The sequence below is a fragment of the Dromiciops gliroides genome, chromosome 3 (genome assembly GCF_019393635.1).
Source record: "Dromiciops gliroides isolate mDroGli1 chromosome 3, mDroGli1.pri, whole genome shotgun sequence".
NCBI lineage: Eukaryota > Metazoa > Chordata > Mammalia > Microbiotheria > Microbiotheriidae > Dromiciops > Dromiciops gliroides.
This window is the reverse complement of record NC_057863.1, coordinates 194,241,948-194,265,412: the sequence shown is the minus strand read 5'-3', so window position 1 is coordinate 194,265,412 and position 23,465 is coordinate 194,241,948. Positions and strand designations below refer to the sequence as shown.

Sequence of the window (23,465 nt, the reverse complement as noted above, 5' to 3'; positions counted from 1 at the left end):
TGGATAAATAAAACCAATACTGCTGAGAAAAGAAGAGAATTTGTTGATTGAAGGGAGAGGAATCTTTGTATGAAATATCTTTAATAAAGTTTAATTATCCAAGCTATTTAGGAAATTAACACAAATAAATAAGACCATATTCCATTTTCCAATAGATCAATGGTCATATGCTAAGGAAAAATAATTTCTCAAAGAAGAGTACAAATCACATGGAAGGCTGTTCCAAATCACTTGTACCTACCTCAAAGGGTTGTTGTGAGGATCAAATAACATAATATTTATAGAGTACAGTTCCTGGTACATAATTAGTGCTTAATAAATTTTTATTCCCTTTCTTTTTAGCCTCCTCTTTCCAAATCAAAACAACTCTTAAAGTTCTTGTCAGACCCAGCATAGATAATAAGTGGCATATATGACAAAAATTTGGTGTGGATAACAAAAAAATTTTGTCAATTTTTGGAGGGGTTACTAGTATGGTCCAAAAAACACAAAAGTTTTACATCCATGTCAGTTCTTTGTAGTCCCCTTCATCTTTCAGCAAGAAGACATAGTATTATCTTCAGGAGTACAAAAATTATCTTCGGGGGCAGCTAGGTGGCGCAGCAGATAGAGCACCGGCCCTGGAGTCAGGAGTACCTGAGTTCAAATCCGGCCTCAGACACTTGACACTTACTAGCTGTGTGACCTTGGGCAAGTCACTTAACCCCAATTGCCTCACCAAAAAAAAAAATCATCTTTGTGTTCTGGCTAAAGTTTGATAAAGTTTTCAATCCTTTAACCTGTGACACTTTTTCCTTCTATCACAAGAGAGAAAAGAAGACATTCATTCCATTTGTTTTTAATATTCTGGTAATGAAAGTGTTTCATACAGATGAAAATCCTTGTTTAATTATTTGTTTAATATTTTCCATTAGCAAGAGAAACATGGGGCTCCAGTTACAATTAAACACATTGTAATTGAATTTTAGTCTCTTAGCTCTAGTATTATCAGTCTCAATTGAAAACTTCAAATTAACTTTCACGTATTACACTTAATGAACAACCCTAGAAATTTAATCCATTTCTATTTTCTATTGTGTCTTCTCCTAGTTACTGTGACATATTGATTCTTTTTCTATTGCCCTAGAGAAACCACTTTGGGAGACTGCTTGTTGCTGCTTTCAATTCGTTGTGCTGTTCAGTTTATGCTGATTCAGTTCATGGCTTCTCCCCAGAGATAGCCAGCAAGGGTGCCAATTATGCTGGTAGTTTCTGTGATGCTGACAATTCTCCTAAAGGAACTGAAATAAAACAAACTGAATTCACAAGGAAAAACCACTGGATGAGGCTTCTGCCTGAGGCTACATTCAAAATTAAACAAAAGGAAATGGCTATAAGTCAAAGATACATAGCATTTGGAAAAAGATGAAAATTTTTCATTTTCAGGGTTTTTTTTTCATTAGAGAAAATGAATGTACATTATGTGAAAACTCAGGAAGATATACACAGAAGAATTCAGCTTTCCTTGAACAGAAAAAGGTTCCAACAACTGAGGTTATTATTGGGAAACAAGATGAAGTTAAAATTTCGGCTACTGGTGAGGATTTAAATAATTTCCATAAGGTGTACTAACACATTTTCCAGACAAGCAAATGTTAGAAAGGAAGAGTTATCATCATCATCTACAAAGATTAAGAAATCAATAGGTAAAAAGCAAAGTACACAAAGTATAAATCTCTGTTTTTCCTCTAATAGGCACGTTTGCCTCCTGTGCTTTTGCTAACCTTTTTATCTACTTTAACATTCACACTTTTGCTCCATTGACTCAATTTTTAAAATATATAGGCTCTACTTTTTTTTTTTTTGGAGGGGGCACTCAAGTGGGGTTTAGACCTATAATTCAATGTAGGGAACTTCCACTGTGGAATCTCCCTCCACTCATGCAGATTAGCAAACTCTCTGCAACTAATCCCTTCAAAGGATAAACATATTGTGCCTGCTGGTTTGTGTCTTTGACTCAAGTCTATCTCTCACTACTGTAATCTTTTCTCCCCTCAACTACCAAAATGTTTTTCTTAAAGTACATTTCTAGCCATGTCATGATCATCTCCCTCCCAAACAACTGTGGCTTCCTATTTTCTCCTGGATTCTCAAACACGTTTTGACTTTTAAATCCCATTTACAATATGTCTTTCCTCTTTTCAAGTCATCTTAAATTTTACTTTCCTCGTATACTCTGCTATTCAGAAGTGATGGTTGCTATTCTTCAGATAAGATTCCATTTCCTAATATCATACCACTTTCCTGTCTGTTCCCTGTTTCTGGAATATTGTCCCTCACATTTGCCTCCCAACTTCTCTTTCTTCAAGACCCAGAATAAATTCCATCTTTGGAAGGAGACCCTTGGCTCCTTCTTACTGCTACTCTTCCCTCTGAAATTAATTTCCATTTCCATTATATATATATATACACACATACACATATACAATATACACATATATGTGTGTGTATGTATATATGTATGTATGTACATTTATAGATATAGATATAGATATATACATTTTTGCATGTTGTCTCCTTCATTACAATATGAGCTCCTTAAGGATAAAGACCCTAGTTTTGTCTTTCTTTTTTTTTCCCAGCAATTATGACAGTGCCTGCCATATAATAAGTAGCTAGCATTTCTAATTTTTTTTGGTAATAATGTTATCTAATCTGGTCTTCAAAGCAACTCTGAGAAATGGGTTCTATGGCTATTCCCATTTTACTGATGAGGAAACAGAGGGTGGAAGAGGATAAGTGACTTGCCCGTGGTCAGATGACCTGTCTGACTCCAAGACCAGTATACCATCTACCAGTGTGCCATCTACCTGATTGTTAATTGACTGTTGACTGTGAATTGGTCTAGCCATTCACAAAGCAAAGAAATTCTAAATTGTGGGGAAAATGAAAAAAATACATTTAGAGTAATAAAATAATTAGGGATTATATATTTACTTCTTCAAATGAGATAAATCCATCAGACTATAAAGAAAAATATAGAGCTAAATAGACTTATAAAATTGTTTTGACTAGCTTGGGGAAATTTCTGAATAGAAAATATACACATAAAAATTGAACTTTTATTTTGTGATGTTTTAAGCAGAGTATCATTGTTAATGTTTTCATTATTATTGCCAGAATTTTAATAAAAATATCATTTTACTTTAAACATATGACTTTAAAATATTGACAGCCTTCATAAATATGAATAAATTAGATCAAAATCACAAATTATACACCACCATTGGGAGGCAATGCGGGGAAAATGCTGCATTCAATGAAAAGAAAATAATTTCACTGAATTCTTTTCTTTTAGAGATATTCTATTTGGATAGCAATACACAACCTATCGGCCAGTAAGCACCAGATAATACCAGATATTGAATTGCTCCAGTAATTCAAAACCAACACCGAAAATCCTTTTCCTCTAAAAACTTACATGAATGGGCTAAACAACAAACACATACGTTTTACTATGAACCTCCTCTCTTTCTTTGTGGTTTGTTTTCTCCATATCTAACATTCTATAATTTATGTTACACAAAATCAGTAACTGGGCCCTCATTGCTACTAGGCAATCCAACTATACCTCATTTGTGAACTCAGTATTTCACTATCTAGAGCAGCTCTTCCAAACTTTTCCACCCCATCTCAAGCCTCTCAGAACTCTCCCCACCCCACCCCCCCAGTTAAGAACCATGCTTCTATTTTATAGGAAAAAATGAGGCAATTTGCCATGAAATCCCACTTCTCCCCTCATCTGAATGAGATTCCTTCTGTTACTATCTCTTCCCTCACCCCTGTCTCGCGTGATGAAGTAGCTAACCCCAAGTCTAGCCCCTATATTTGTTTCAGTGATCTTGTTATATTTCATCTCGTTTAACAGATACCCATTCCTTCACTTACTTTTAAATTTTTCCCTGTCTACTGGTTCCTTCTTTACCGTTTACAACATGCCCATATCTCTGCCCATCCTGAAAAAACCCTCAATCCTTTCATTCCAGATTACTATGTTTTATATTCCTTTTGCCCTTTGTGACTAAACTCCTTGAAAAGGTTTTCTAGAATAGGTGTCTTTCATTTTTCTCCTCCCAGTCCCTTCTTGACTTCTTACACTCTGGCTTCTGACTTTATTTTACTGAAAATCCTCTCTCCAAAGTTACTAATAATCACTGAGTTGCCAAGTACAATGGTCTTTTATCTATTCCCATTCTTCCTCACCTCTCTGCAGCCTTTGACATTGTTTATCACCTCCTCCTGGATATTCTCTTCTAAGTTTTTTGTTATATCACTATCTCCTGATTCTCCTCCTATCTTTCTGACTGCTCCTTCTCTTTTTTTTGCTGGATTCTCTTCCCAGTACATAGTAGCAATTTAGTCAATATTTATTAATCAATATAGTAGAACACATAAAGTTCATCATAGATCACATTAACTTCTATGAATATAAACAAAACACATACAAATTAGATTAAAAGTAATCTTAGAGAGTAAGGCTCTTAACCCTAGGATCACCAGGAAAGACTTCATAAAAAAAGGTGGAATTTCCTCTCAAGTCTCACTATTAAAGGAAACCAGGGATGCAGAGAGAGAGAGAGAGAGAGAGAGAGAGAGAATATTCAAAGTATGTGGGGAAGGGGACACAGTTCAAAGGTCCAGAAATGAGAGATGGAATATCATTTGTGAAGAACAAGAAGCAAGGTAGTGGATAGACTGAGAGTGTGTGAAAGAGAGCAAGATGTAATAAAAGTGTGAAAAAGGAGGACATAACCAGATTGTGAAGAGCTTTAAATGCCAAGGATTTCACTTTTGATACTAGGGGTGATAAGAAGTTAATTCATTGAACTGGATTAGTCATATGATTCAGATTGTGATTTCACAAAATCACTTAGGCAACTATGTCAGAGATGAAGTGTAGATAGGATATGTTTGGTACAAGGTAACAAACCAGGAAGTACAGGAGAGGGAAAACGAGACCCCAGGTTGTGTAAATAACTATGAAAGTGGCCTAAAGGGAATGTGTGTGTGTGTGTGTGTGTGTGTGTGTGTGTGTGATGTTATTATGGAGATTGAAATGGCAAGATTCCGCACCTTATTGGATATGTGGCATATTTGAATAAGGAATTAAGGATGAGACCTACATTGTGTACCTTGGTGACTATAAGTATACTTTTACAAAATATTTTCAGTCATTCAACCAACATTTATTTAGTGCTTACTATGTTCCAAGTATTGTGCTAGCATTGAGGGCACAACAGCAAAAATAATGTCCTGCCATAAAATAGTTTACAGTCTAATGAAAAAGACAATATTAAAATAATTCTGTGCATGTAATAGAAGTATCTATGGGAACTGAGAAGATAATATTTACCCAGAGTTGAGCACTCAATATGTTATGGAGACAGAACTCAAATCCAGTTCTTTATGGTTGCAACATTATATATCCACTACACTATATAGCCTCTCCATTTTATATTATTTTCTGTTGCAAATTAATATATTATCATTGTTTTTTGCTTTTGTTAAAATTTGTATACTTTGAAAAATTAAAAATCTACTTACCAAAGTAGATACAGAACAAATAAAATTTGACCAGTATACTTTTCTTCCAGAATCACCAAATTCATTTCACTGATATAAAAATATTATGATTAAGAATAAAATTTTAAAACTACACATAGAAAATATATCACATTGAATCAATAGGCTTTTTTCCCAAGATGAGAACATAAAATTTTTAAACTCTTAAAATTCTTATAACTGCTAACCATGAAGAAGAAAATTGAGAACACCCACAAAATTAATTAACTCAGAGACCAGAATTTCAGTCAGAGCAATTGCAAATTTTTTCACCGTCCATGTAATATTATCCCAAGATAATATTTGTATTGACCTAGTCTCATATCTGTCTGGTAAGAAAATTTGAACACAATCTGTGATTCTAGAGAAATTATTTGGTTTTCTTGCCCATGATTAGGAATAAATTACTATGAAAATAAGGTCAGTGTTCATGAGTAGGAAGAGAAGTTTTTCTTTCTGAATATGCTTAACTTCTAATGCAACTGTGTATCCAAGCAGATGTCATAAACATTTAGTAGCTGTGTTTTTATGAAGTGACAAGTTTCTCTCTATAAATGAGCTAGAACATTGTAATAGTAGAATATTATATCACATATTCTCCTTATCATTCTCTTCAGTTGTGAACAAATTTCTTAATCATATCTATTCCTCAGTTTCTCTAATTCTATATTATAGACATAATTGGCAAAAAGGTGATGCTTATAAATTATTTCATAATCTTATGGTGAAATTATATACTATGTGTTAAATATCATTTTGGCTATCTGTAATATTGTTTCTTTTATGGAAATTAAAATATGGTCTTTTATCACCAGTTTAATCTTTCTTGGCTGTCACTTTTGAATATATAGATTATATGTTTTATGACTAGATTTCCTTTTGGAAAATATATCATTTTAAAAATAAAGCTTTATTTTGAAATATTTTAATGCAACATAAGACATAAGAGATATCTTTAAAAATTGAATATTTGAGAATACAAAAAGAAAAATAAACAATCAGATATGCACATCTAGTAATTTCTATCTTATTTAAAGGGCTTTAAAAGACCCTTAATATTTGACTTATATAATGTTTATAGATTGAACAAACACACTAATTAAGTAAATTTATTTTAAAAAATGCTTGTCTTATATTTAAATGCAATATAACAAACGCATTCAAAATATTTTAGTAAAATTGCACTATATACAATATATGCCAACAAATATTTATTTCAACATTTTTATTACTAGTTTTGATTTAAGTAGGAGGGTTTACTTAAGCATTGTTGTGTTTTAAGACTATCAGTTTACTTAACTACCTAGGAAATTCCAAGAAGTGTAAGTTGAATAATTCTTAATTATAAATAAATGTTTATTAATAAGAAATTGAAATTGCAATGAAAGTTACTAATCCACAGGAAAGGCTAGGTGGCACAGTAGATAAAGTGCTAGCCCTGGATTCAGGAGGACCTGAGTTCAAATCCTGCCTCAGACACTTGACACTAGCTGTGTGACCCTGGGCAAATCATTTAAACCTCATTGCCCCCTGCAAAGAAAAAAAAAAGGAAGTTACTAATCCATACTACATTTTTTTTCTGGCTGTGTTTGTTTTGGGTTTGGGGGTTTTACTTTTAGAAATGTTCATTTTTATGACAAAGATCTTTGGAAAGTGGCATCCTGGGAAATGGTTCAGTCTTTAGTATCATCCTTATTTTCTTTCCAAATATTCTTAGGCTGAATATAAGTAAGACTGAGCCTAAATTTTTTGTAGTTTTCAGGATTCTGCACTATTTAAAATTTTCAAGAGTTGGTATCCTATGATCAAGAAGAAACAGCCCCTGCTTCATTCTTTCTATTCACTTCCCATTCTCCCCTCTCCCCACCAACCCACACCTCCACAAAAACAAAAACAAAAATAACCTAGAAGTTTTAGGAAACTTCAAATCAATGTGGGTAAACAGTGTGATCCAGCAGCAAAGAATGATAATAGGTATAGCTTCTAAAAATTAAGAGCTTATAGTCCCCCTGTATTCTGCCCTGCTCATACCACATTTGGGGGAGTTCAGCTCTGGACACCACATTATAGGAAATACATCAGTACTTGTAAAGCATTTAGAATAAAGCATACAGGATGGTTGAATGCCTTTAATTTATGCATATTTATGCATCAAATGATCTGGTCAAAGAATTGGTGAGTTTTGTTCTGAAAAAGCTTAGTAGGAATATGCTAACACTCTTAAATGTTTAAAAGGCTATCACTTGAAAGAGTGATTACATTAATCCTGCTTGGCACCAAGGGTAGAAAAAGAGAACAAAGGAAGGAAAGTGTTAAAGATAAAAATTTACACAATGCGGAGAGGGAGATATTACCAAAAATTAAAGTTATCCAACATTAGGATGGCCTACCTCTTGAGATGGTATTTCCTACCATTGTTGGTCTTCAAGCAAAGTGTTGAGGGGGTTTGTAGGAAGAATTATTTATAAGGTATAGTTTGAAATGGATAGCCTCTTAGGTCCCTTACAAATTAAATTCTATAAATTTTGTGATGAAAGAGCTTAACAAATTATTGGGAAGAAAAGATATGTAATCACGTAACTCTGAGACAAGGATTTTTATATAAAATGTAATATGAGCATGTTAGAGAAATTTACTCCCTAAAAGTGAAATATTTTTCCTTGCCATTATCAGGAAAGGCTTCAATGGAAAAGGTTATATTTCAGTTGAGATATGAGGAATGTTTAGCATCTCAGTGGGGACATTGAGATAGCAAGAAAGAGAAGATAAGGTTAAGAGTTTTCCAATTATACAAGGAAAAAATAAAATGATTAAGATATAGGGGTGAGAAAGCACAAGGCATAAGAAATAGACCAATATGACTGGAAGATAAGGTTCATTTTGCCTTATACATACAAATATATTTGTATATTTTTGTATTCTTACCTATGCTCAGATATGCCACTTGGTCCTATCATGTCCCTCATACCAAAACAACATAAATGCAAATGTTATATTAAGCTTTATAATGACAGCCCAATATCTGGTTATTTGGTTTAATCCCCTAATAGCAGTATTTCAAAGGAGATTTAGCATATCAAGCCAATATGCCCTGATTCTAGAATTTCACCTTTTGTATCCAAGAGACTGAAGGATGAAAACATCCCTAATAAAGTAACTTTTAAAAATAACAACCATTCAGTATATCTTTGTTGCAAGAAATGTAATGTGATTAAAAAGATACTAATAAAACATCATGGGATGGGGGTGATTCTGGGAATATGGCAGAGTAGTTCAGAAAATTACAAGCTCTCCAGATTTCCTCCAGAAACAAGACAAAATAGCTCCTCAGAGTGAATGTAGAGCAACAAAATTAAACAAGGTTGAGGCAGAGCAATGGTTCTCCTGAGACAACTGGAAAAGACCAGAGGAGTGACCCCAGTAATGGAGGTTTGGCCCAGGTCAGGGAAAACATGTCCAGGCTATCTCCAATGAAACAACTAACAAGTCCTGGGGGCAGCTCCCTTGGGAGCCTCAGCCATAGGAATTCTCACCTCCCACATAGTATGGGGATCAGACATCTGAGCAGGCAAAGATTGAAGAATGCACTGTTTCAGAGAGACACCAGGCAGGCCCAGCTGTGCAGTCAAGATATGGTCCTGGACTGTGGCTGAAGGTGAGAGTGCACCAGTACAGGTGTAGTGGTTTGGGGATACTGGTTGCTGTGGGCACTTACAGGAGAACTGAATTCCTGGTTTTAGTTCCAGGCCAATAGGGGAGCTAAAGGTTACAGCTACTAAAGAGTCCTAAGTGAACAAGAGCACATTCATCATAGTATGCCTGGGGGCCCTAGTTGTGGTTTGGAGGGGGAAAGGACTGCTGAGGTTGGGCACTTAGAAAATAACAGTAAGAAGAACCATCCCTTCAGATCCCAGGATCAGAGGTGATTATAATAAAAAAGCAAAACAAAACAAAATTTGAGTTAAAAAAGGATAAAGAACCCAAATATTGACAGCTACTATGGGGATAGAGAAGATCTGGGTTCATTTTCAGAGGAGAATACTGAAACCACCCCCCCCAAGAAAACCTCTCCTTCCCCAAAGAACCATCTAATGAATGTTCCCAAAAAGACTTTTTGGAAGAACTTACAAAGGACTTTAAAATCAAATAACAGATTGAAGAAAAATTAGGGGAAAAAATTAAAGCAATCCAAAAATACCAAGAAAAATATGAAAAGAAAGTCAAGCAACTAGAAAAAGAGATGCAGGATCTTAAAACAAAGAAAACAATTCTGTGAAAACTATAATTGGGCAAGAAGCAAAAGACATTATAAGAGATCAAGAAATAATAAAACAAAACAAAAAGAATGAAAAAATAGAAGATAATTTGAAACATAAGAAAAACAGCTGATCTGAAGAATAGATCAAGAAGAGAAAATACAAAAATATTTAAAATACCTGAAAGCTATGATAAAAAAGAATCTTGATATAATATTATAAGAAATAATTAAAGACAAATTTCCCAAAGTTTCAGAACAAGAGGGGAATGTAGATAAAGAAAAAATCCACTAATCACCACCTAAAAGTGACCCGAGGATGGAAACTTACAGAAATATCATAGCCAAATTAGAGGAAGAAGAAGAAGAAGAAGAAGAAGAAGAAGAAGAAGAAGAAGAACAACAACAACAACAACAACAACAACAACAACAACAACAACAACAACAACAACAACAACAGCAGCAGCAGCAGCAAAAAAAAAAATAGAAGATGTTAAGGAGAAAAATATAACAAAAAACAAGAAAAAAATTCCGTGGAGTCACAACCAGAATTACACAAGACCTAGCAGCTGCTACACTGAACAATCACAGATCTTCAAATGCTGTATATCAAAGAACAAAAGAACTTGAGGTGTAGCCAAAAATAACTTATCCAACAAAATTAAATATGATCCTGAATGGAAAAAAGTGGACATTCAGTGATTGAAAGACTTTCAGGTTTTGTCACAAAAAGACCAGAACTTAATGGAAAATTTGACATAGAAGATCCAGGAGAAATATAAGGTTAAGACTGACACCAAGGGATTCAGTAATGTTAAAATGTAAACTCTACTCTTAAAATAGTCATTAGTGAGTAGTTCAAAAGAAAGGTTGAGCATAAGCTGAGTATGATGGGGTGATTCAAAAAAGCTAAATTGTATAGCAAAAGGTAAAAAGAGTGATTATACAAAGGAGGCACATGAGGAAGAATTGATATTGGAGGAAGCGAGGTGGCACAGTGGATAAGGCACAGGCCCTGGATTGAGGAGGACCTGAGTTCAAATCTGCCCTCAGACACTTGACACTTACTAGCTGTGTGACCCTGGGCAAGTAACTTAACCCCCATTTCCCTGCAAAAAAATAAAATAAAATTGATACAGAGGGATCAGGCAGAGCTGGAAGGTTGGTAGTGCTCGAACTCTACTCTTATTACATATGGGTTAAAGAGGGAATAACACATACATCCATAATGGTATAAAAAGGTACTAAATTAGGGGGCAGCTAGATGGCGCAGTGGATAGAGCACAGGCCCTGGAGTCAGGAGTACCTGAGTTCAAATCCGGCCTCAGACACTTAACACTTACTAGCTGTGTGACCCTGGGCAAGTCACTTAACCCCAATTGCCTCACTATAAAAAAAACGGTACTAAATTAATAAGGAAATATGAGGGTTGGGAAATAGGATTAGGGGAGGGGGGGCAGAAAGGTGTGTAGATTAAGATTTAGGAGCATGGGAGTGAGGAAAAGGGAGGGACCCTTGGAGCAGTGGTTAGAAGAAGGAATAGAAGCATTAAGGAAGAGGATAAGGTAAATATTCTTTAAAAGGGTGTGGAATACTGAAGTAGTGGTTAGAAGGAAAGTAGAGGAGTGATCACCTGAGAAGGACAATAATGAAGAAAAAGAAAGTAGAGGGAAATACACAAATAGTAAATATTACTTTGGATTTAAATGGGGTATATTCACCCATAAAATGGAAAGGGATAGCAGAATGGATTAAAAATCAAAATTCAACAATATGCTTCTTACAAGAAATACACTTAAAATGAGAAATATACAGCATTAAATAAAGGTCTGGAGGAAAAAGTATTTTGCCTCAACTGATATAAAAAGAGCAGGTGTATTATATCAGACAAGTCAAAGCTAAAACAGATTTTTAATTAAAAGCAATAAACAAGGCAAGTAGATTATTATAAAAGCAACCATAGATATTGAAGCAATTAACTTGACCCTTCCCCTCTAAGAACTACCCTAGGGGGCTAGAGCCAAGATGGCAGAGAGAAGCCAGGAAGTTGCCAGTGCTCTTGCAAATTTCCCTCAAAAACAACATTAAATAAAACCTTTAAATGCATTTGGAAACTACAGAATCTACAAAAAAGACAGAGAAACATTCTTCCAACTTGAAATAATTTTGAAGATTTCAGGAAAGGTTGGTCTCACTCTGGCAAAAGGGGAGCACAGCTGAGCTCAGACAGCACAGTACAGCAATGAAAGGTTCTGGGCAAGTCAGCAGGAAGCTGTTGGCCAGAGCAGAGCAAATGAGGTCCCTGGGTCCTGGCTCAGCAAGCTGGTGGCACAGCGGGCCAGTTGTGAGATCCACCAGCACCAGCTGAGAGAGCAGGCTGCCAGCTGGACAGCCACCCACAAGCACAGGTACAACTGGGCTAAGCCATCACAGCATCTGAAGTAAGGACAGGGAGCAAGCCCAGGGTGGTGAGAAATCCACAAGCCATAGAGGCCTCAGAGTAGAAAGCCAGTGACACAGCAACTATCCCCCAGCACAAGAAGCTTGAAACAATGACCCTTTTGCCCTAGGAGCAGACCTCAACTTTAAAAAAGTAAGCTTCAGTATGAGTAAAAAATAAAACAAAAAAAGGACTCGTACCATTGAGAGCTTCTGTGTCAACCGGGAAGAGGCAAACACAAACTCAGATTAGGTCAATAGTCTCAAATGGCCTACATGTGAAGCCTCAAGAGGGAAGATGAAATGGTCTCAAGACCAAAAATCCTTCTTGGAAGTGTTCAAAAAGAATTTTAAAAATCAATTGTGAGAGGCAGAAGAAAAATGGGGAGAGAAATGAAAACAGCACAAGAAAAAATTATGAAAAAAAAATGAGCCATTTTGAAAAGGAAGCACAAAGATTGACTGAAGAAAACAATTCCTTAAAAAATCCAGTTGGTCAAATGGAAAATGAGGTGCAAAAGCTTATTGAAGAAAACAATGCCTCCATGAGACCAGGAATCAGTCAAACAGAATCAAAAGAATTTTTAAAAATAGAAGAAAACATGAAATACCTCATTGAAAAGACAACTGACCTGGAAAATAGATCCAGGAGAGATAATTTGAGAATTATTGGACTGCCTGAAAGTCATGATGAGAAAAAGAGTCTAGAAACCATATTCCAGGAAATTATCAAGGAGAACTGCCCTGAAGGTTAATCTGTTTACATCCCTCAATGTTAAAATAATATTTATAACTTTTGAGAACTTTATATCTATTTGGGCAGACAGAAGAAATATACTAAGAGGGTATAAATATAAATTTTCTTTCATATGATGATATAAAGAAAATTAAGGAGTGAAAAAAAGTTTATGGGGAGAAGAGGAAAGGGGAGGTCCAATGGGGTTAATTACATCATTTGAAGAGGCACAAAAAATCTATTACAAAGGAGGGAAAGAAGAGAGGGGTGAACATTGGTTCAACCTTACTCTCATCATATTTCATTCAAACAGGGAATAACATATACATTAATCTGGATAAGGAAATTTAGCTTATTCTTTAGGGAAGTAAAAGGGAGGGCAGAAGCAGGGAAGAAAACTAGAAATAAAAACAAATGTTGAAAATTATCTCTATTCCTGGTCCCCGTGGCCTGGGGGTTCCTGAGTGAAATATATGCTCAATGTTAACTGATACATCTTGGATAGATATCCTAGCTTCTAATGGTCAGAAAGTTAAGAAATCATGAGTAAAATACCTCAAATCCACAATTTCTTTGGAGCGCCAATTATTCCATCAAATACTACAGTATCACAAGAACAAACTTGTTCAGCAGCCAATGCCGATCCATGGAAGAGAACTCAGTTTTTATATGATCACCATTCCTTAACTGTTAATGCCAAAGCATGCAGGTATGGTCATCTTGAAGGCCACCATGCAAGTGTTCCAGTTCCTTTTAAAGAACATATCATGGTGAACTCTGGTAAGGCTATATCTTGGAATGGTGAAGACTTTTTAACATGTGTTCCTGAAACACAATGTATAGAATCCCAGAATAGTGATTCTTCAAGGACAATTGATGAAACGCAGTGTCTAGAATCCCAGAATAGTGATCCTTCAAGGACGATTGATATAGCCTGCTATAATGAACAAATACCTAAATTTGAGAGCTAAGTTCAACAGCATTTAAATGAAAGAACATGTTATTATCCTGTGAATGAAAATAATGAAATCACAGACCAGCAAGAGAAATTTGAATCAAATTCCTGTTTTCAAAATCTCTTAAGAAAAAATTCCCAACCAATAAATCAGGACTATTCCAGTATCTGGGATTTGGTCTACAGTACTAAGCAGATTAATATAGAGTCAGAAGCTACAGAAAATGATCATATACCATCAAAAAATCATGAGACAGTAAGCCATTATCCGGAATTCTTTTCTCCCCAAATAACAGAAGAGCCAGAGTCTAAAGGAGTAATAAGGGAGATGTCGAGCTTCAGTACATCAATGGACATTGAATTTATTAGTATTATGACATCAAGCAAGATAGCCTTTTTAGCCCAAAGCCTGGATAAAGAACAGAGTTTTCTAAATAAAGGAACTACAAGCATGAAACCAGAACCAAAGGAAAGTTGTAGGGAAATGAGGCTAGAAAATTCCAATAATTTTGTGGATGGACCAAATCAAGCCAACTCCCTTGAACTTTTTATTCCTAATTGTCCTGAGACAACAAGCAACCTCACTACCTTAAACTGTAACAAAGGAATCAAAGAAAATATAGGATCACAAGAACTTTTCAAAACTCCTAATGAACAACCTACAGATGATTTTTGTATTGAATCATTTAGCACAAGAAAAATTTGTTCCCAACAAAATCCTTTACATAAAGTTTCTACTAAAAGAAATTAAACTTCTGAAGATAAATCAGGTCCTTCAAGTACTGTCTCAGAATCCCTCTAGGGACCCAAGAGAGTTAAGTCAGTTTGTTCTTCAGATACCCATCAGATTTCTTCCAAAGCTCTTCCTGAAAAAAAAATGTATCTAGGCTTGGCAAGTTCTTTAAAAAGACATCTCTGCTTAAAAACTGTGTTTGCAAAAACTAGAAATATAATTGTTTGGTTATGGCCTCACATCCGTGTCTTGTGAAGGAAATACACATAAAAACAGGACCAAATTCTGGCTGTGAAGTTCCTTTGGCAACTATTACAGTAACCGACCAATCAGAAATTAAGAAGAAGGTTGTGCTGTGGCGTGACATTGCCTTTGGTGTGCTAACAGTATTTCCTGGAGACATAATTTTACTAACAGATGTCACTATACACGATAGGGAAACAGTCCTACAGTCTACGTTTACCAGTCAATTACTGAATCTGGGGAGTTGCTCATCTGTCCAGCCTAAAGAATACTCCTGTAAAGTCAGTGTTACAGTTCTTCAAGATTTGTTGGAATATATCTCTTCAAAGCATTCCTATATTGTAAATCTCCCTTTCAGACATCCTCAGAAATTGGAAAGTATACAGTATATAGAATTGGACAAGCTTCAGTCAAATACATTAGTCCATTCAATACTAAAAGTTGTCAGTATCACAATACTAACAGAGACAGTATATGGTAACAGAGGACAGAAACAAAGAAAAATTATTTTAATAGTAGAACAGGTCCAAGACCAACATTTTACACTTGTATTATGGGGTCCTGGAGCAGCCTGCTACTCAGAGCTTCAAAGAAAGAAGGATCATCCTTGGGAATTTAAGTATCTCCTCACTCTGGATAATCCCACATTAGAAAATCTAGAATTACACACAACCCCATGGTCCTCCTGTGAGTGTCTCTTTGAGGATGACCTGAAGGCAATTGAATTTAAAGCAAATTTCCAAAAAAGGGAAAGATACCTTGTGAAGATCTCACATTTATCTGACCTGATGGAAGAGAAGCGCTCTGGAGTGGTTCAAGTAAAAGCCCAGATCTTAGCATTAGTGTTTCCTTTTGCTGCCCATGAGAGCCAGCAGTTTATCCTAGATGCCAGCACTTCTCTGGAGGATATTCTGACCTGTCTGCCCACCATTACGTATTCAGGCTGTAAAACATGTGGAGTGGAATTAGAAACTGATGAGAACAAGATCTACAAACAGTGTGTCACCTGCTTGCCATTTGCTATGGTGAAATTGTATTACAGGTCAGCTCTGATGACTGTGTCTGATGGTAGGAATGAGGTTTGCATTCATTTTGGATCAGAGATGATACAGAAGATTCTTCTCAATATTCTGCCTGACTGGTTAAGCAGAGTTGTAGTTCCATCCTCAGGTATCACATATGGAATGGTTGCAGCAGACCTGTGCCACTCGTTGCTAGTAAGCAGAGAAAGAGCTTACACACTGAAAATTCAAAGCCTTATTATTCTAGATGAAAACAGCTACCCTTTGCAACAAGACTTCTATCTGCTGGATTTTCATACTGACTTTGAAGGTGACTCTCCATAGTCATATAAGTGATCAGAAGACCAAACCACTGGTAATTGGAGGAGAAATATAATGAAATGATTTGTCTTTTGAAATGAAGAAACAAGACTTTTAACCTTGGATTTATGTCCAAAAAAAGTAACAAAAAGAATTGTGTGCATTTGCAGACTCCAGAAATATTAATTTAAGCATATTCTTCTTTAAAAATAAAACTTTGTAGTCATTGAAAAAATAAATTATTTTTCCATTGTCAAAAAAAAGAAAATTATCTCTACATGTAACTGGAAAATAATAAAATACTTTTATGGAAAAACAAAGAACTCTAATTAACCAAAAAATAAACAAGAAAGAAGTTAAAGAAGTAAATAGAATCTTAGAGAATTTAAATGTGATAGATATCTGGAGAGAACTGAATGGAAATTGAAAAGAGTACACATTTTTCTCAGTGGTATATTGTACAAAGGCTGACCATATAGGAGGGCACAAAAATTTTTAAAGTGAATAGCACACATATTAAATGATTCCTTTACAGACCACAATGCAATAAAAATTGTATTAAATAAGAGACCATAGAAATATAGAAAGAAATTTATCGTAGACTAAACAAGCTAGTCTCAAAGAATGTATGGGTTAAAGAATGAATAATAAAAACAACAATAATTTTATTAAAGAAAATGCCAATAAAGACACAATTTAACAAAACCTCTAGGAAACACCAAAAGCGGTAATCAGAGGAAATTTTATCTCTCTGTGCTTATATCAATAAAAAAAGAGAAAGAATAGACTGATGAACTGGGTATAAATTTTTAAAAAAACTAGAAAAAGAATAATAAAATTCCCCAGCTAAACACTAAATTTGAAATCCTAAAAATTAAAGGCAAAATTAATAAAATTATGTTTAAGAAACCATCGAATTACTAAATAGAAATAGGAGTTGGTATTAACAAAATCAATAAAATAGATAAACCATATGATTAAAGAAGAGAGAAGAAAACCAATTACTAGTATCAAAAATTTAAAGGATGAATATATAACTAAAAAAGGATGAAATCAAAGTAATTATAAGGAGTTAGTTTGCCCAATTATTTACCAATAAATTTAACAACTTAAGTGAAGTGAAAGAATATTTACAAAAATATAAACTGTCTAGACCTATTTCAGAAAAAGAAAGGCCATAAAGGAGCTTCCTAAGAAAAGAACACTAGAAACAGATTGATTTACAAGCAAATTCTATAAACCAATTTAAGACAAATTAATTCCAATATTAAATAATTTAGAATAATAGGCAAAGAAAGCATGCTACCAAACTCCTTTTATGAAACAAATATGATAGTGATACCTAAACCAGCAAATGTAAAAATAAAGAAAATGATAGAACAATGTCATTAATCAATATGGGTGCAAAAATCCTCAATAAAACTAGCAACAATATTGCAACAAGATATTATGATCAAGCAGATTCATACCAGGAATGCCCGATTTGGTTCAACATGAGGAAAACTATTAACCTAATTGATTATATCAATAATATAAGTAACAAAAATCATATGATAATATCAATATATGTAGAAAAAACATTTGATTAGTAAAATTCACATTTCTATTAAAAACACTTGAAAGCATTGGCATAAATAGATTTAAATTTATGAGAAGCATTTACCTAAAAACATTAGCAGGAATTATCTGTAATGAAGATAAGCTAGAAGTTGTCCTAGTAAGGTCAGGTGTGAAATAAGGATGCCCACTGTCATCAATGTTATGCAAAATTATATTGGAAATGCTAGAAATAAGAGAAGAAAAATAAATAGAAATAATTAGAATGGGGAATGAGGTAACAAAACTATTGTTTTTTTTCTGATGATATGGAAAATTCTAAGGACTCAACTAAAAAGTTAATTGAAATAATTATTAGTTTCAAGATAGTAGCAGAATATCAAGTAAACCCACATAAATCATTCAGCTTTCTTCACCGACAGGATAGTGCAGGAAGAGATAGCTAGAGATACCCTACTTAAAATAACTCTAGACAATATAAAATGCATGGCAATATACCTACCAAAATAAACCCAGGACCTATATGAACAAAACAATTTTTAAAATTGTACACAAAAAAATCAGAATTAAAGAAATGGAAAATATTTAATTATTCATGGATAGGCAGGGCCAATATGATAAAAAATGACAATTTTATCAAAAGTAATTACACATTCAATGCAATACCAATTAAGTTACACAAAAAAATTCACTAAGATAGAAAAATATAATAAAAATTCATTTGGAAGAACAAAGGTGAAGAATACCAAAGGAACTAATGGAAAAAATGCAAAGGAAGGAGGTTTAGTAATACCATATCTTGAACAGTATTATAAAGCAATAATTTTCAAAACTACCTGGTACTGACTAAGATACAGAAAGGTGGATCTGTGGAACAGAGTAGACATACAATCTACAGCAACAAACAAATACAGTAACCAAGTGTGACAAGTGTAAAGAAAAGTTTTGTAGGGTAAGAATTAATTATTTGCCAAAAATTGTTGGGAAAGCTAGAAAGCAGTCTGAATGAAATTGGGCATAGATCAGTATCTTAAGCCATTTACCAAGATAAGATCAAAATGGATACATGACCTATTTATAAAGGATGATATTACAAGAGAATTTGAAGAACATGGAACATATTACCTATCAGAGTCTATCTTCTTTTCTTTTGTTCCCTTGGGTTTGTCCCAGACAAGATTTGCAGAAATTCCTCAAGAACTGGGCTTTCTATAGTGGGGGGGAGGGGAGAGGGAGAGGAGAGAGAAGGACTGACCTCTAAGTCCCAAGAAATCCAATATTAATACTTATTTTCTCACAATATCTTTTACCATGGATAGTTTAAGTGAATTGGAATGAGTGAAAGAGTTACTTACTATTTATTCAGAAATAGAACTTAATCCCAAAGTTACTCAAGTTCAAATCTAGTATTCTATTTCATATTACATCATATATTACTCATTGTATTTATCTAGATTTGTGTTTTGTGATACTCTACTATAATAATAGTAATAGCTATCATTTATATAGCATTTACTTTTTTTCTAATCAATTTATAAATATCATCTTATGTTATTCCATCAACCCTGGGAGGTAGAGACTTTAATTACCCCTATTCTACAAATGAAAAAAAAAATAACTGAGACAGAAGTTTTAACTTATCTAGAATATACAAGGTAAAGTTTTATCATCAGATCTGTACTCAGGTTTTTCTAAGTCCAGATCCGGTGCTCTATCCATTAAACATAAATAATTTATACCAACATATATACTTTTAGTAAAAAAAAAATCATATTACTTATTCATTTAATTTTAAAAGTCTGTAATATTCATTTAGCTTTAAAAACATTTTTTCCTGGAAGAGTTTAAAGAGAATTTAAATTTCTGAAGGAAATAATCAATATTTAATATAAGTACAATATTGACCTTTCTGCAAACTTATAAAGAATGAAGTCATAGGATATGGATACAGCACTATTAGTTTCAAAACCAAGATATACTTTATATTTGGGCTTCAATGTTCATGTACCAAAATGAATTGGAAAAAGAAATGATACCAATTAAAATTTATAGTCCATCTGGTAGTCCAATACATTTTACCTAATTGTATTTCAGTCAAAGATCAAACAGTATTAGATGTATTTTTTTTTATAATCACTACTTGAGCCTTTCAAATTTTCTTTGAAGTCCTCTGGTAGCAAATATGAATAAATGGTGCTGCTGCAAATTTAGAAATGTCTTAGTTGTATTTTTTGGTGAAGTTTCAACATTGTAGATATAGTCGATATTTTTAAATTTTTTTGATGATTTATTTATAAGAATATTACTCAATTCTAGTTTATAAAATTATCACATATTAATATATCTTATGAAAACAAACAGTAAAATTGTAAAGTTAACCATGTGGTTTTATTTTTTCCAATGTAGCAAGAGAGCAAAGATCTTATCCTCAAGCTAATTCCATTATACTTCTTAGTCTACATTATTATGATTCAAAGACAGTGAAATCAGATAAGCAAATTAACTGTGACTTTGCAAGTAATTTTCAGATTTTTGAAAGCCATATGCTACTTTCCATGTAAGCTTTAATCTACTCCTTTATTAAACTTTCACCTAGCAAGTCCCTTTCCCATTCAATTAAATGAAAAATATCATATTAGTCTAAATTTCAATTCTATGTTATGGAATTTAATAAACTCATTTAATAATAAAATTGTATTTAATAAACCTTAAGAATATATGATAGTCCAACATGAATTAATGCTATTATTTTTATTGTATTAGAAATAGTTGTATAAACTTTTTAAATTACAAGGAATCTCTTATAGATTTTAAAACTATCAAGTTTTATTCCTTTACTGTTGGGACTTAAATTGGGCAGCATCATATCACCTCTCTTTAGAGCAGACATAAAAATGTTGTTACCATAAGTACTGGAGACGAAGGATGGTATGGTCGATCAATAGCTAGCCTCAAAATCAGGAAGACTTAGATTCAAGCCTCAATTCTATCACAAACTGTCTGTATGATTCTGAGAAACTTGGATTTTAAGCTTCTTGGGGGCAAGGACAGTAGTGTGATTCTTTTGTATTCCCAAGGCCTTATCAAAGTACCTGACATATCATAGCAGCTTAATAAATGTTGACTGATTTATTGATTGATTAAAGTCGACCTCTACATATTCTAAGTAGCTCTCTAAAATATGAAATTAAATGCTGCAAAAGTTTTGACCTGCACTGATAGTTTCCTCATTTGGGTGTTTTAATAAAATAATCATTCTAGTCCCTCAATCAATCCAGGTTCACTGTGTGTGTGTGTGTGTGTGTGTGTGTGTGTGTGTGTGTGTGTGTATTTTAATGCTATCTTAATATACAAAGCTGCAACTGACCTGAGGACTTAGCCCAATTTTCATTATTCTGGAGAAACCTAGAATTGATAATTTAATTATAATAACTTAAATAAAGCTTTCCAAATATGCCTCCCCAAAACAGAATGAAGTAGCAATGAAGAATTCAAAGGGGACAAATCCATCATCACAAACAAAGGTAAACTGTACCTATATATTCCCCCTTTACAAAATTAGCAATCATAAGCACATCAGGTGGAAGCATTAAAAAGCAGGATTGGAAATTGCAAAAAAAAATAGTACAAGACACCACATTAATACTTATAGAGGATGAAATGAAGTAGAAATACTAATTATCTGTGTTTCAGAGAAAGACAGTATCCATTGAACTAATGAAGGCATGCTGTGCAAAAAAAAAAAAAAGCACAGTGTTAGAAATTTTACTACCAATGGTCTTTCCCATATCAATTTACAAATATTTCTATTTCCTAAATTATTTGATATAGAAACAGATAGACCTAAATGTGTTACTCTGAGTTTTCAGCCAGGAGAGAGAGAGAGAGAGACAGAGAAAAAGAGAGGGGGGGAAGAGGGAGAGGGAGAAGGAAAGGGAATGGGGATATAGAGAGATGATAGAGATACAGACAAAGATGATAGAGATAGAGATAGATGATACAGTTTTCATCATGGTCAACTTTAGGATTCAATATGCATATGTTTTAAATGTTTCTTTTCAGACACTGGACTAGAAATAATCATTTTGGGGAGATGGGTACCCCAGCTAGAGCTAATAAGGTTCCTATCATGTTCCTTGAGCCTTTCTCCCTGCTTTAGTACCTTGTTCTTCCAGGTCTTTGGCTCTGCATTACTTTCCCCAATGTTCCTGTGGACTACAGCTCTGTCCCTGAGACCTACTTCTTGAATGCCTTGATGCTTCCCTCTTGTCTTCCTGGCTCTCTGCCATTGTACATTGCCAGACTCCCTTGCTACCATGCTTCCATCTGTTTGACTGATAGACTCCTGATACAAATTGTTTACTGCTTGGGATTGTTGTCTCTTGTATGCTAATAAACTTCTGCATCATACCACTGGCACACACTACCCACTGCTGGGCCCATAACTTCTATCTCAACCCCAGCCACCCAACTGATTGGACTCCCTACTTTTCAATTGCTTCCAAACTTCTTGGAAAATCCATTTTACTGTGCAAATGTCCGCCTATAGTTGAAGGCTAGGATCTATTATTATCTAATTCAATGTCACGTCCCAGTGAGCATCTCCAATCACTGGGTCTTGGCTACCTCCGGGCTATGCCATTCATTTTTCAGTCAAGGTCTAATACTGACAATAGAATAATAAATGAAATAAAATATGCCCCCACATGATGTATATGGAATGTGAAAATAAGTTTAAATATCTTCTCTAAACACATTCTTTCCTTGAACTGCTATAAAATTATTATATGTGCAACTAGAGATATGAATTTTTCAAGCTATATTACTTGCTGGCCCATCTCATAGATTCAAGATTTAGCAATATAATGAAATTTCCAATGAAGGACAATTAGTGAAGGATTAAATGATTGCCTGTTCACTGAAATTTTAGTCATGCTTTATAGTTTGGATACAGCTTAGAAAAATGGAGTTAAATCAGAAATTCGGTGCATTAATGAACTTTAGTACTTTTGTTCTTTATAAGAGCCCATGATTATCCACTCAAGGGAAAGTCTGGCCAAGGCCACGTAGAGAAGACTATCAGTATGATACAAAAACATAAAGTTAGCCATGAAATGAGTCATGTTCTCTTCTCACTTGGTTTTCTCCCTCTTCTGCAATTACAATACTCAAAGAAACCAAAAGGTAGATCTGGAAAAAGAGTTAACAGATACTATCATGTTTCCACATCTTTCATCACCCTGGAAGGCCTGAAAAGCTTTGCTAACACATGTCAGACTTGGAACTTTTCTATATAAAAAGACAAAAGCTGATAAGCCATTTTTTCCAGCTGGCATATCAGCATCACAATCTGGATGCAGACTTGGAGTACTGGAGCAACCCTCCTATCTCTACTTTTCTTGGGACCTTGGTCGCTGTATAAATTATCATCTAATACATCTTACATGAAAATATATTTTCTCTCTTTTCCTTCCTTAATGTGGATACTAAATTACCATATCTGGAGATGCTTTTGAACCATGGGGAAGGAAAAATGATCAAGTATTCCTCTCATTTTATGATTCCTAAAGTCACATAATTAATGACTCATTTAACATTTGAAATAGATTCTCAAATTTAAATAT

At 34.1% G+C, this 23,465-nt stretch overlaps 1 protein-coding gene across 1 annotated transcript; it reads left to right on the top strand.

Moving 5' to 3' along the window:
- The first annotated feature begins 13,573 nt into the window (after window positions 1–13,573).
- Window positions 13,574–16,390, top strand: LOC122751820 (shieldin complex subunit 2-like). The gene is given in 3 exon segments (XM_043998985.1): window positions 13,574–13,886; window positions 13,965–14,857; window positions 14,860–16,390. Coding segments are annotated over 3 exon segments (2,655 nt in total). The 3' UTR covers window positions 16,309–16,390.
- The last annotated feature ends 7,075 nt before the right edge of the window (window positions 16,391–23,465 follow it).